Genomic DNA, 15260 nt, shown 5'->3' with positions numbered 1-15260 from the left:
GACATGAAAACAAAAGTCAGAGAAGAGGAAATATATAGAAGATTAACAGGGGGACGAAGTTTACATAAGGGATCAGATGACAATGGGAACAAGTTAATTGCTTTGCTACACTGAACAAAATGAAAACAGCCATAGGGCAGTCAATGAGGGTATTTGGCTCCGAATTCCATCCTACTACATCGATTTACTTGATATTTTCACAGTAAGTAAGGAATAGCTCAAGAAACAAAGTCTACCCTATGCCGATGTGCGCTTTTATCTTGGGGGTGGTTCCAACCCCTTCTCAGGGGCGAAAAATGTTTTGGTTAAAATAGACACGGAGGAGGCTAAAGCACCTAATTTTAAGCAAAAACTGACTATAATTATTTTTTGAAAACTCAATACTTTTTTAGTTATTCGTGGTTGAAAATTGGCCATTTTCATTAAAAAATGACACCTTTTCAGACTGATTTTTACGAATACCTTAAAAACTATGCATCTAACAAAAAAACTATATAAAATATTTTTGTAGGTTATAAAAAAACAAAGAGATTCGTTCCTTCATAAATCTTCTAGTTAAAATACAAAGAGGGGTATGGTAGGTAAGAAGAGTTTGTTTTTTTGCTGAATGCTCAAATCGGTGTATTCAACTTGAAATAACAGAGAAACTGTCGAGTTTAGGTGTATAATGATACTAATAACTTTTATAGTGCTTGAAAAGACCTTAAAAATGAGCAATACTAGTTGTCAATTACATTCAAAATAAGCGAGATATTCTGCAAAAAAGTCAATGACTAATGTATTTTAAGAAGAAATGAGAAGTATATTTAACCCCTCATCCATCAGAATTTAAATACATTGTTTTCCTTCTACAATACTTTTTATTATAGTATTATTTCTATGTTCAAAAAGTTGGACTGGATTAAAATTAATAGTTTTTGAAAAAAATAAGATCAAATTATAGAGCGCATTTTTAAATTTTCTAAAAATCTTCCTTTTCCTCCATGTAACTCGAAAAAGATAAGAGATATGAAAAAAGATACCACACAAAAATGTAGGACTTTTTCAGATAAAAATTCTTTTTGTTTTTCATTACTGTATCTCTTATCATTTTCAAGTTACATGGAGAAAAAGGAAGATTTTTAAGAAAATTTAAAAATGCACTCTATAATTTGATCTTTTTTTTTTCAAAAACCATTCATTTTAAACTTGTTCAACTTTTTGAACATAGAAATAACACTATTCGCTCTGAGTATTAACAAAGTGTCAAAGCAAAATCGACCGACCTGCTCATGGTGGCGGTTTTTTGAAATTTTATCAGGACGCTTTGTGTATGTTTAAATGAGACATTTAAAAAAATGCCGTGTCACGCTAGTGATATTATGTATTAATATAAACAGAAAATAAAAACGCACTTAATCTGATATAAATTCTTCTATTTCCAATATTGATTATCAGTTTGATTTTGTATACATAACCTCACTATCGCAGTTTATGTCACTAAATCTTTATTAACGATAAAGAAAATATTTTTGTTGCACTATAAATTACAGTATAAATTAATAACTAACGATTTCTAACAATTGTATTCGGTTATTATCACTACAAAATAAAATATTCAAGTTTAACAAAATAATCCCATAAGACTCAATGTTAAAACGTCCTGACAAAATCTGACAGCGTGTGACGTGGCTGTAAGTAGAGGGGAGACGCACGGAGCCAATAATAAAAGGTATTGTAGAAGGAAAACGATGCATTTACATTTTGGTGGATGGGGGTTAAAATTACTTCTCATTTTTTCTTAAAATACATTAGTTATCAATTTTGATTGCAGGATATCTCCCTCAGTTTTAATGTAATGGACCTTTAATATAGCTATTAAAGGTCTTTTCAAGCACTACAAAAGGTATTAGTAGCATTGTACACCTAAAATCGACAGTTTCTCTGTTATTTCAAGTTGAATACACCAATTTGAGAATGTACCAAAAAACAAATTATTTTCACTTACCATATCTCTTTTTGACTTATAACTGAAGATATATGAAGGCAAGTGTCTGTTTTTTTATAACCTACAAAAATATTTAATATAGTTTTTTTAGTTAGATGCATAGTTTTTAAGGTATTCGCAAAAAACCGTTCGAAAAGATAATATTATGTTTCAATGAAAATGGCCAATTTTCAACCACGAATATCTCAAAAAGTATTGAGTTTAAAAAAAAAATTATAAAACAGTTTTTGCTTAGAATTAGGTTCTTTAGCGAATTTCGTGGTAATTTTAACCAAAATTTTTTCCACCCCTAAGGAGGGGTGGAAACCACCCCCAAGATAAAAGCACACATCAGCATAGGGTAAACTTTGAATTAGGAGATAAGTAGAGGCTATTACCAAAATTTCATTAAAATCCATGCAGTAGGATAGAATTCGCAGGTAAGATCCTATTCTTGGCCCTCATTGACTGGCGTACCAGCACAAGTTTTGATCATAAAAACATTAATAAGGTAACATGGACTTCCCCTGATGGAAAAGCAAAAAATCAGATAGATCTAAGAGAAAGCAAAGATATAGTAACTATTCATTAGTAATAGTGAAATTAAACAAGAAATTACAAAACAAGAAATTCCAAAACTTGTTAAGACATATTAAATTAGAGCACCTTCAACAAAAACAGGCAGTAAACAGACTAGAGGTAGAAATAAATGAAAGGCTAGAGAATTCAGTCAAACAGGAAATACAAGAATGTCAGACCATACAGACAGCCATGTCAGAAGCAGAGGAAAAGTTTATAGGAATAGTGCATATAAAGAGACACCAGACTGGTTAATGAAGAATGTAAGAATGCTTTGGCAAGAAGAAACAGAGAAAAACCACAAAGAGGCAGAAAAATACCTTAAATATAATTGAAAACTATGTGCTAGAAAAAAAGAAGTTAAAAGAATTTGCAGAAAGAACAGCTTGAAAAGCAATTGAACAACATAGAAAAAGCCTACATAAATATGGAGGTAAACATTTTCTACCAAGAAATTCAGAGAAACTAAAAAGGATAATACTAAGTATTGCAGAAACAAAGAAGGTTTACTTCTAGAAAAACAACAGAAGAAATTAAACAGGTTTTTGTTTTTGTTTTGTTTGTTTGTTTTGTTTTTTTATTTCCACGGGACAAGCCCAATAAAGTTACAATTGTTTACAAATTTTGGAACAATTTAGTATACTAAATATAAGTCATATATATATAACACATAAAATATAATAGTTAAAATAGAGTTAACATAAATAATATAAATTACATACAAAACAAATTAAAAACAGACTGGTAAAGGTGGACATAACAAAACAATTAAGAGGCAATATTAATTTGTTGTAAGTTGCGGATAAATTGGTTGGGTGTGGAACTAAAATTAAGCCTCTCGGTATTTTGATTTGCTAGACGTAACATTCTAGTTATAGGTTCATTGAGGCCATAATTACATCAATGAAATGGTACATGAAAAGTGGTTTCGACTGCATTTCGAGTACTGTATGAAGGAACTTTAAAACCAACCTTAGACAATAAATAATGACTATTTGCTGTACCATTTAACAAACTATATAGAATTTTCAAATCATGGTGATAACGACGTTCTTCCAGTGTATTGATATTTATAAATGCTCTAATTTCGTCATAACTGTAAAACCTGTTACTCCCAGTAATAGCTCTAATTTTAAATCCCAAAAACCTAAGGAATTTGTTTTGGACCTTTTCAATTTTTTCTGCGTAAACATTATAGTAAGGTGACCAAATACTACAACAGTATTCCAAGTAAGGTCTAACAAGAGAACAGTATAACAATTTTAGGGTATTGGGACTTTTAAAATCATAGCAGTTTCGTTTCATGAAGCCAAGCATCTGTAAAGCCTTTGAAATAATAGAATCAATATGATCTGCGAATTTTAGCGATTTGTCAAACAGTATTCCAAGATCTCTTATTGTATTAACACAATCTAGTGGTGTGTTATCAAGTTTATATTCAAACAGAATACACGTTCTACCTTGATAAAAACTAATTTTATGACACTTTTTGACATTTAGCTCCATTTCATTTTCTTTACACCAATTCTGTATTTTATTTAATTGAAATTGCAGATTTTCGCAATCGTCAGGACTAGATATTTTCGAAAAGATTTTTAAATCATCCGCAAACAAAAGCTTATCACAGTTTATATCTGCAATATCATTTATAAATATAATAAATAATAGCGGACCCAGATGTGAACCCTGAGGGACCCCAGAACTGACAACTACATCCTGAGATAGACAATCCTGGATCCTTACTGCTTGGCGCCTTCCTATTAGGTAGCTTTCCAGCCATTCAAGCAGTTTCCCATCTACTCCAGCAGCTTCTAATTTAGACAATAGGATGTTATGATTTACCCAGAATATTTCTAAGATCTATTAAATACAGACCAACAAGAGGAAGCGACGCACAAGCCCTTTTAGGACTCTGTGTATGGAGAATAGCAGCCACAGACAAGCAAGGGTGGAGGCAAAAAATAAAGGAGGCCAAAGCTCAATTTGGGTTGTAGTTGTAGTGCCGTAGAAGAAGAAGAACAAGAGGAACCGGGAAATGAAAATTGGCAAGAAGCTGAAGAAGGGACATGTGAGGAACTTTAAATGAAGTCAAAGAAATAATAAGAGACCTTGATCCATCTTCAAAACTAATATTTATTTATTTATTATTCATTTACGGACCGAAGTCCATTAGTACATGATACAATTAAAATTTTTTTACAATTAAAATGTCACACAAATTAGAAAAATAAGATCTAGTAGATACAAAATTGGTAAATACATAACAAACAATAATAAAGAATAAACTTACTTGCTCTCATTCAACAATTGAGAGCTAGAACATTTTGAAATTGACAAATACAACTTATCCTAGAACAAAGACAATAACAGTAGTTGACAAATCAGTCTTGAAATTAGAACATTAAGTTAAGTATAAATATAATTGTGTGGAAAACGCAGTAAAGTCGTTCACAAAGAAATCAATTTGCGGAGATAATGTGTTTGCTAATTTAAGAGTTTTAGAGAGATAGGAACTTGAACTATAATTTGTGCGGTTAATGACAGTATATTATGACAGTAATATTAACACAGTATTTGCTATTATTAAGCCAATACTTTGAAAATTAATTTAATTTAGGGTAATATGACTAATGATTTGGTATACACTTTCACCAGAGGAAGATGAACAACTAATGGAATTGTCATGTGATTTAAGCCTAAAGCTTCAATAACAAGAATAAACTGTTTGAATTTTGGAGCTCAGAGTCTCAGTATTAAAGGTTTTATTACCATTTGTGACTTTGTACTTGTGTGAAACAGGCTTCCCAAGTAGCACCGAACAGGTTTATTAAGTCTTTTAAGGATGCTTTAAAACTGTAGAATAAAACTAAAATTAAAACCATTTGGTTTTTAAGTAAACCTTAATGTTGCAATAAAACCGCTTTCAGCATAAAAGGGCCCACTCTGAAAGAGGTAAAACCAAAAATAAAAACCTTTTTAAAATTTTTTTTTCTTAAGCAACTGGTTTTAAAGCTGCTGTGAAGGTGCTTTTAAAACCATGTTAAAAGACACTTTAAGTGCAGATAGTTTTATAGCAAACTTAAAAAGGTTTCTTAACCTTTCGTTACTCGCGCCAACTTTTTGTGATCGGATACTCGCACACGGTGCAGGAGACCGGGTCCAAAAATATGGGTCAGCAGTGTTTTAAAATTATTTTTTTTTGCAAAATTGTGTACGATTAAATTATTTAATGAATATATGATCATATAATTTTGTAGATATGCGTTTGTGTTCACATTATATTACTTTAATCAAAAATTTAATAATTTTCATTGTTATCCATTTATATGTATATACAAAAACTTTGGAAGTGAAAAAAAAATTGAATATGGTTAAATTTGTTTACTAAGAACTTTAGATCTTAATTCAATACACAAAAAAATTAAAAACAAAGAGTAATTGTAGTAACAAAAAAAGTTATAAAAATTAATTAACGTTTTTAAAACATGAAATACACAATGGTGTCACATTCATTGGAACAATGGTGTTCCAAACACAGATATTTTGAGCATATTTGTCAGTAAAACTTTGTTTTTCTATTTTTCTTCCAATCACAAACAGCACAGCGATCTGAAGTTCCTGGTGTTACGACTGGTACTTGTTCTGTTGGTAAACCACATATCTCCCTAAACCTCATTCTGATGGTTCTGGGTAAGTTATATATTTATATTTATATATATATATAAATATAAATAAACTAATCTATAAACATTGAAAATAAGGAAAACATCTTAAATTACCTTACTAATTAAAAATATCGATGTGTGATCCAAACACAAAAATTGGTGCACAAATACTCGCACACGGTGTACTGGACTGTGTTGCGTAATAACAAAAGGACAGTACTATTTTTTACACTGCGAACTGACTTTACCCACAGTTGATTGACCACTGAAGAGGTATACGAAGTAGCCATTCAAAATCCCCACTACAAGCAGAGTTACAGGAATTTATTTACAGGCCCGGTCTCCCACACTGTGTGCGAGTAACGGAGGGTTAAATGGAGACTTTTAAAGACAATTTACCATATTAAATGATTCTTTAAACCCATATAGTCCATATAGGCCAACAAATTTTTACATGTGTTATGATAGGTAGATACGTATTTGTAACCAAAAAATAATAAAAAGTACTTGGTTATTTCGGACTGTCAAGGTAGAAAATCACTTGCGCACCCAACTTTATTGATAATGTTAACAAAAATAGGTCTACATAACTCACGCCCCCTAAAATTTCTGACTTTTGGCGATTAAAAAATAAAAAAAATTAAATCCAAAAAATATTTATTTATTTATTTATTTATTTACGGGTCTCCCCAATTTAAAAAAAAATATACATATATAAACAATAAGTAGAAGTAAAAGTAGTATTGGTAAAGTCCAGTAAAACAGTAAAAAAACTAAAAATAAAATAAAATGAATTAAATGAAAGTGTGACAGCATAAAACTGTAGTAAGTACATTACAATAAAACTAAATTTAACATACACACAATCCACGTTATGCAGTGACAATACATAATAATATAATATAAACTGACATTAATCAACTAACTACAGACAATAAAAAAATTAACAAATTACATAATACAAAAGCATTATCCATGGCAAAAATTAACAAATCCACTGAAAATATAATATTAAATATTAAATATTAAACATAAGTGCTGACCGGAAAAACTGATTTTAGTTGGTTTTTAAATACTCGACTGGAAGAAGAGAATAAATCGATGTCCAAATCATTCAGGCGACTTAAAGTTCTATCTATTGGTGAGTTAAGACCATAGTTAGTTAAATGATGAGGTACATGGAACAAGTTATTATTTCTCAGATTATGGTTTGGAATATTAAAGTTTATTAATTTTAATAAATCAGGACAATGGATTTCACTATTTAATAGTTTATAAATAAAAGCTAGATCATTTATAATTCTACGGTCTTTTAAGGAGTGCAAATTGAGATCACTACGGATGATGGTATAGTTGTGGTTTAGTTCAATAACATTATATCCCAATCTGTATGCTGCAAATCTTAAAAACTTATTTTGAACTCTCTCGAGACAAACAACATGAACATTATAAAATGGTGACCAGACAATAGAGGAGAATTCTAATATAGATATAACCAATGATGAGTAAACAGCCTTTATTGTATTAAGGGAAAGATCAGCACAACTGCGAAGTATATAACCCAGTACTTTTGAAGCCTTTGCTGTCACATAGTTAATGTGATCCACAAACGTTAAGTTTTCATCGAATATTACTCCTAAATCCTTTACTGCTCTAACATAAGAGAGCGCTTTACTGTCGATGACATATGATGATTGATATTTTTTTGCAACTTTGTGGAAGCTAATGAAATGACATTTATTAATGTTTAAAAAGAGTCTGTTTTTGTTACACCACTCAACTAAATTATTGAGATCGTTTTGAAGGAGACTACAATCTTCATGATCTTTGATAGATCTGTAAATCTTCAAATCATCAGCAAATAGCAAGTACTTAGAGTGATTAAAACATTCACCTATGTCGTTAATAAACAGATTGAACAGAAGGGGCGAGCAATGAGCACCTTGTGGAACTCCAGATTTTATTTGTATTGTATCTGACATAAATGAACCCAGTTTGACTTTTTGTGTGCGACCTATTAAATAGCTATCAAACCACTTTAAAAGCTGATCGCTGAAACCATATGCCTTAAGTTTATGTAGCAGTAAGTAGTGGTCAATCCTATCAAAGGCTTTTGAAAAGTCTGTGTATACACAATCTACCTGACATTTTCTTTCCAGATCTCTGATAATAGATGTTTCATAAGATAGTAAGTTTGTAGTTGTGGATTTCTTGTGCATAAAGCCATGTTGATAATTATTTATTAATTGTTGACAAGTAAAACTAATATGGTTATAAATCAACTTATCAAGTAGTTTAGGAATGGTCGATTGTTTAGATATACCTCTGTAATTTTCTATATTTTCTCTTTCGCCAGATTTAAAAATTGGAATTAAATGGCTAGTTTTCCATTTATCAGGAAGAATGCCTAATTTCAATGATAATTTATATAGAACAAACAATGGTTGAGTTAGACTGTAAGCACAGTTTTTCAAGAAAAAATCGGGAAGACCATCCGGTCCAGCTGTTACATTATTAGAAAGTTTTGACAAACCATCGAAAATAACTTCCGCTGTCAAAGAATCACACTTTATAGATGAATAATTATTAAATGTGTCATGATAACTTACATCCAGGGAAGAAACATAAACTTCAGAGAAGTAAACAGCAAAAAGTTCACTTATCTGATCACCATTCACAGCTTTTTTATCAGCTAGATACATATTATTAGGAACATCATATAGATTATTTTTTCGGCTAAAAAATCTCCAAAATGACCTGGGATCGGTATTAAAATTATTTTCAAGGTCTTTTTTGTAATTCACAAAACATTCTTTAGATAAAATATTACATTGACTACGTAACTTTGAAAATTCTATGTAATAACAGCGATTGCCAGTATTCTTGTAATTTTTGTGAGCTATTTTCTTTTGGATGATTAAATTTCTCAACTCAGCATTGAACCACTTTGGGAAAGTTGATACCTTACTTTTCTTTTTGGGCACAAAAAGATTTAATGCCATACTCATAATATGATAGAAATTGTGTACTGCAGTATTTATGTCATTTAAATTTAAATACTTGTGCCAATTGATAGGTCCCAAATAATTCTGTAAGCTAATATAATCAGCGTTTCTGAAATCATAGTAAAATTCTTGGCACAGTAAATTATTTGTAATGCCCGATATAGGTAAATCAAAGGAGTATGGTTTGTGATGGGTAGATTCAGAAAAAATAGGATCTATTGCAGATGAAACTAGAATACTATCCACATTCGAAAATAGTAGATCTAAAAACTTATTATTAGAGTTAGGAATAGTAATATGCTGTTTAAAATCAAGAAAAGCATAACATTGTGCTACACTAGAAATGTTTTCATTCATCTGAGATGGTGATATATTATTTAAATCGGAAGTTATATTAGGCAAGTTAAAATCACCAAAAATATAAAAGTTGCATTTATTATACTGAATTCTCAAATCTTCAATCGTTTCAACATGTGATAGATAACAATTATTTGGACTGTTAGGAGGAATATACACGCCACCAATGATAAAATTAAAATTTGAAACAGAACAAGATATAAATAACTGTTCCACTGAATTGTTTATGAGGCTCATTCTAAAAGCTTTTATTTTTCTATGAATAAGTATCAAAATCCCTCCACCTCTACTTTTAGTACTTGAAAGATTAGATCTATCACATCTGAATATCTGATAATTAACCAAATAAAGTTCCTTATCTAGGAAATCATCGTTCAACCAACTTTCAATAATGACAAATATATCAAAGCAAGAACAATTAACTGCTGCAGAGAAATCAGATAATTTTGTCCTTAAACCTCCTACATTATGACAGTAGATTTTCAGTGTATTGGAAACTTGTGGAATGATCATTTCGAGTTTTTTTGCTGATTATATTTGGTTATTTTAGGCTCACCATTAATATACCTTATAACTAGATCTTTCTCACCTTTAGATTTCCTTTCTGCCAATTCAGTTTTTAACTTATTTAAGATGTTTTGTTGAAGACGCGTGAGGTCAGCACTTATGAAAATATGTCTATCACGGCTTACATTATATTTATTTTTTAACACATCAAATACATCCTGGGGTCTTGAGAGCTCCACCTTTACAGAACGATGTCCATTTTTATTTTTCTTGCCAACTCTGGTTATCTTAACAATACTTATTTCATCACTGGAGGCTTCACTTATGATTGAACGCACAGTTGTAGTGTCATTTGGGGATTCTGGCAAATTAAAGATCATAATGTTCTTAGCTCTAGCATTACGCTCTTGAATTTCATTAATTATAGATTCATCATTCGAAATTGACGGTGTAGTAGTTAATTGTGGTATAGAAGTGTTTTTGGCTTCAATACTTTCCTGAAGATGTTTCACCTCTAGGCGTAACTCGCTGACGATTTTGTATAATTTAGGTACAGCTGCCATGCCCTCCAAACATTGCTGACAGAAATACTTCAGTTGACGACTGTTCTTTAGGTCCATGACTCTCAGTTCCGAAGCCGAGAGTTCCGTGCATTTTCGATGTAAACTCCTTTCACAGCTATCACAACTCAGTGCATCCTTGGAGTCACTGATGTCTTTGTCACATTCTAAACAATTCATTGCCATAATTAAATGTATGAAATAACATATTATTTTGAAAGAAAAATAATTTTATCTGCAATTTTAATGTTTTAAAAAATAAATCGAATTTGTGTCTTTAAGACGCTTATTTATAATTTTTATGTAAGCCTTATATTGTAATCTATCATGGCTTTCAGCATCTCCAGAAAGCAATATGGCTGAAATCCAAATAAAACTATTTGATCTATCGACAGAATTGTTAAGATCAAACGGTTTTATTTTATACCTTTCCAAGAGTATATATCCTACATAAAAGCAAGGTTGTCTTAGAATTAAAACCGTTTAGTTTTAATGCTGCTGTCGATAATACCACTCGCTTTTAATGTGAATCTAACCTAAAATCGAGGCGTTGTAGTGCTGTGTGTGTTGTATTTTTCTTTTAAAATGACCAGTTCGTTTATATTTTAAGTACTTGCGACTTATTTCTTCCATACTAACTGTACTTCCACTTTTTACAACACACTACATCACTGTTTCGCTCTAAAACAAATAGCCGATCATTTTGGATATGAAAGAAGAGGGGATGAGTTTAGTTTTATTGTTTCTTACAAGAAGCATAGTTTCTTTACGGTAACCAAATTGATTCAGTTAACAGCGTTTGGTTTTAATATAGCCTACTAATTGCTTTTATGAAACCAACTTTAAAGAAAACTAAAAAAATAGTTTTAAGGCATTTGTTTTACTGACATAATAGTCTTGAGATCAAGTAGTTTTAATAATAGGTTTTATTAGTTGTATTAGCAGAATCTTTAAAACTGCAATAAAACTAAAAGGTAACAAACTAGAATCTAATAAAACCAAACAGTCCAGAAGTTCTTCATAAAACTGATTAGTTTTAAAGTGAACTGAGAATAAACCATTTTAAAACTACTATAAGACAAATTATCTATTAAGATTAATTAGTCTTATTTGATACTCTTATTAGATACTTTAAAACTAGTGACAAATGCTTAACAGTTTTAATGTTCTGGCAGTATATCTACAAGGTAACTTTAAAACTATCATCTTATGTACCACAATAAAACCTTTATAAACCTTTAATAAAACTAAAATGTTTTTATTGTGCTACTTGGGTTTTCTGCAGTTCCAATGATATTGAACAAGTACAGGGCAAAAATAGACAGAATAAGAAATGAGAGTGGCAATTTCCTAATTTGGAGCCCAGGTTTCAAAAGCGATACTCAGAAAAGCAAGCATATCCTTCTCCTTATCCAGCCAGTTTCTAACAAAAATTATAAATATAGTGTTTTTCTGATAACACGTTACTAGACTAATCTTTATTTCAAGTTAAGAATAGAATGTTACACTTACGGAGATCAGTACAGAAAAAGCTGTAGAAGGGTGGGATGTCTGTTGTATAAAAACAGGTTTAAAATATATCAAAAAAAATTTTTTTTTAATTATGCAGGTACTGTATTATGTAGGTCATGAAATTAATAAAAGGCCAATGCCATAGTATAAAACTCAATCTGCCTTATTAATAAACACGTACTAAGGCCGGGCTAACTTTAGTCCTCGGACTAAGGCAATATCCCTATTAATAAACAGCGACTAACCCTGAACTAAGCTAAACCCTCTCTAGTCTCGGACTAAAATTTAATCCAATGTAATAGCAGGTTTAAATCAAGACTAACGTGACATTGACGGTTGGTGTTCATAACCTTAAAAACGTTTTATTTGTTTTTACATAAATCAATATTATTTTTATAATGGAGAGGGACTATTTTATAGACGATTTAAGATTAATACAAGAAATAAATGAGTATAGAAATCAGCGGAATATTCCGAGACACATAAAAATATATAAAATTAGAAAAAATCCTTTAGAGGAATTAGAAGAAGGTGAATTCAAAACCAAATACCGCTTTTCAAAAGCCACTGCAATTTTTATAATTGACATGGTCAGAAATGACTTAGCTGGCGATTTTAGAGGTGGACATGTACCTCCACACATAAAAGTCTTGTGTGCAATAAGAACTTGGGCACGTCGAGAAGTAAGTAATTATTATCAAAGTTAGTAATAAAAGTGTACTTATATTATAAATTTTCTACTGCTCTAAATTTACTGATTTCTTTATAATCTCAACAGATTCAAGATGATGCTGCAGATATTATTGGTATCAGCCAGCCAACAGTTTCGCTTGTCTGTAAACAAGTTGCTTTAGCTCTGGTAGTACACAGAGCTCAGTGGATTAAAATGCCACAAAATGATCTGGAGCAAAATAGAGTGATTGCTGGGTTTTATGGAATATGTGGGTTTAGGCAAGTGGTTGGAGCTATTGACTGCACCCATATTCGAATTCCAAAAGTGGGTGGAAACATTGGGCAATATTACATAAACAGAAAAGGATACAGTTCAATAAATGTACAAGTAAGTTAAGAGTAATTGTAGACTGATTTGGAATATACTTGATGAAAGTTTACACTTTAATTACTTTTAAAATAGAGTGATGAGCGTGCTAATAACTGGCAAAATAAACGCAAAAGATGGAAAGCATATTAAGTTGTGAGATAAAAAGAGATGAAACTGGTAGAGGTGAAAAATTTAGCGATAGAAACGTATAAATTTACATTGCATTGATAGTTTCCCACCTTTAGACGTATCAGATGAGTATGTCAACTAAAACTGTGGCTGTCGCAGTGTTAGTTGTCAAACTCGTCCGGTACGTCTGAAGGAGGGAAACATTCAATATAATGTAATTTTATACGTTTCTATTGCTAAATTTCTCACCTCTACTAGGTTCATCTCTTTTTATGTCACAACTTAATATGATTTCCATCTTTTACGTTAATTTGCCGGTTATTAACGCACTCATCTCTGCATACAAGACATCTGTACATTTTCCCATTGATTTTATTTATAAATCTAGACAATTGTTTTTAAACATTTTCTCAAAACAGTTGTTACGGGTTGTAAATAAAATGATTGTGAAATAAAAGTGTTTTTGTATATTTCAAGAGATAAATATGTTCTCTTTTAGGTTGTGGCCAATGCTAATTTGGAAATTATGGACATAGTAGCTCACTGGAGAGGCAGCACTCATGACTCCAGAATATTCAATGAGTGCAGATTAAAACGTAGGTTCGAGCAGTCAGAATTCAAAGGGAGACTATTGGGAGATTCAGGCTATGCCTGCTCCCCTTATTTATTCACTCCAGTCCTAAATCCGACAACACAACAGGAGGAACGTTATAACAGGGCACATATACAAACCCGCAACACTGTGGAACGATGTTTCGGTGTGTGGAAGCAAAGATTTCGCTGTTTACTAGATGGGTTTAAAACCAAATTAGATAACACCAAATTGTACATTGTAGCGCTGGCAATACTTAACAATATTGCCATCCACCACCGGGATATGATTGAAAATATTGACCAACCAGGAAATGAAGACATACCAGTAATACCTGCAATTAATAATAACATTAGAGGAAATGCAGCTAGAGCTGCATTTATTAATGATAATTTTTAGTTGAATGGAGATAGATACTACCCAATTCCTTCTCAAAGAGTTTGGCAAATATATTTGGACGGATGTTAAAAAAATACAACCTTTATTATTGCAAATAAAAAGTTATCAAAACACATTTTATTATTATTTTTTTTCTTCTTCCTCTTTATAAGCAATTCTGCTTGTTCACTGACAGATTGATACCTACTCGTATATGGGATGTTGTCACTGCATCTTTTGTACAGTCAGCCAATACTTCTATCAATTGGTGATTTATCTCTTGTTATTTTGATCATCCATGTCTCCCCCATTATGCTTATATGGTTATTATATTCCTTTTTTTAAGTTGTTAATCATTTATACACTGTACATTACATAAGTCATCTAAAATCTTCACTCCTCTTTCGATCTCTCAGCGTATTTTCGGTAATTCTTTTTAATGCTGACATTTCTGCCGTTTCCAGTAGTCTTTGTGTTGTGTCTGATGCAATGTCAATATTGATTTTACACTGGCTTTATAAATATTTCTTGACTTCATCTCAGTGTTAGTATGTCGCTTTCACCATATAATGTTATTAAGACATCTTGCCAGTCTATTTGCTTTTTGTACTTGAATTCTCACTTTTTTGTCCAAGTCTTAATAGCTTAACGATGTAATTCCAAGATATTTTATTTCCATTATTTGTTCAATACTGATACCATAAATTTCTATTTTACATCTGATTGGTTCTTTACTGAATACTATTGTCTTAGTTTTGTGTGGGAGATGATTAGCTTAGTTGCAAAAACTAGAAAGTGAATGTGAATAAAAAAGATCATCCAAAATATCTGTTGTATTCATATTCACTTTGTGAGTTTTTGCCAATACTTTTCCTTACCTATATTGACAGTGGTGAGCCTGCCAATAACCCACAAAAGATGGAAAACATACTATGTTGTGAAATAAAAAGAGTTGAAACTAGAAAAGG

General features: G+C 31.1%; 2 protein-coding genes across 2 annotated transcripts in view; one reads left to right on the top strand and one right to left on the bottom strand.

Moving 5' to 3' along the window:
• LOC114332242 (poly [ADP-ribose] polymerase) overlaps positions 1-15260 on the bottom strand; it is an 85777-nt gene that overhangs the window by 65083 nt on the left and 5434 nt on the right. The gene's annotated exons all lie outside the window — the stretch shown is intronic.
• On the top strand, positions 12339-14428 carry LOC126891844 (putative nuclease HARBI1). Its single transcript, XM_050661175.1, has 3 exons — positions 12339-12834; positions 12930-13211; positions 13822-14428. The coding sequence occupies exons 1-3, from the start codon at positions 12550-12552 to the stop codon at positions 14311-14313; spliced, it is 1059 nt and encodes a 352-aa protein (XP_050517132.1). The 5' UTR covers positions 12339-12549; the 3' UTR covers positions 14314-14428.

Source organism: Diabrotica virgifera, chromosome 9 (genome assembly GCF_917563875.1).
Source record: "Diabrotica virgifera virgifera chromosome 9, PGI_DIABVI_V3a".
Lineage (NCBI taxonomy): Eukaryota > Metazoa > Arthropoda > Insecta > Coleoptera > Chrysomelidae > Diabrotica > Diabrotica virgifera.
The sequence above is the reverse complement of the archived record's forward strand: the minus strand, read 5'-3'. Positions and strand labels throughout refer to the sequence as shown.

Excerpts from the sequence above, each read along its gene's own strand:
- LOC126891844 (XM_050661175.1), top strand. The coding sequence starts at position 12,550 with ATGGAGAGGGACTATTTTATAGACGATTTAAGATTAATACAAGAAATA. Across the intron at positions 12,835-12,929 it reads GAACTTGGGCACGTCGAGAA|ATTCAAGATGATGCTGCAGA; the intron begins GTAAGTAATTAT and ends TAATCTCAACAG. Across the intron at positions 13,212-13,821 it reads ACAGTTCAATAAATGTACAA|GTTGTGGCCAATGCTAATTT; the intron begins GTAAGTTAAGAG and ends GTTCTCTTTTAG.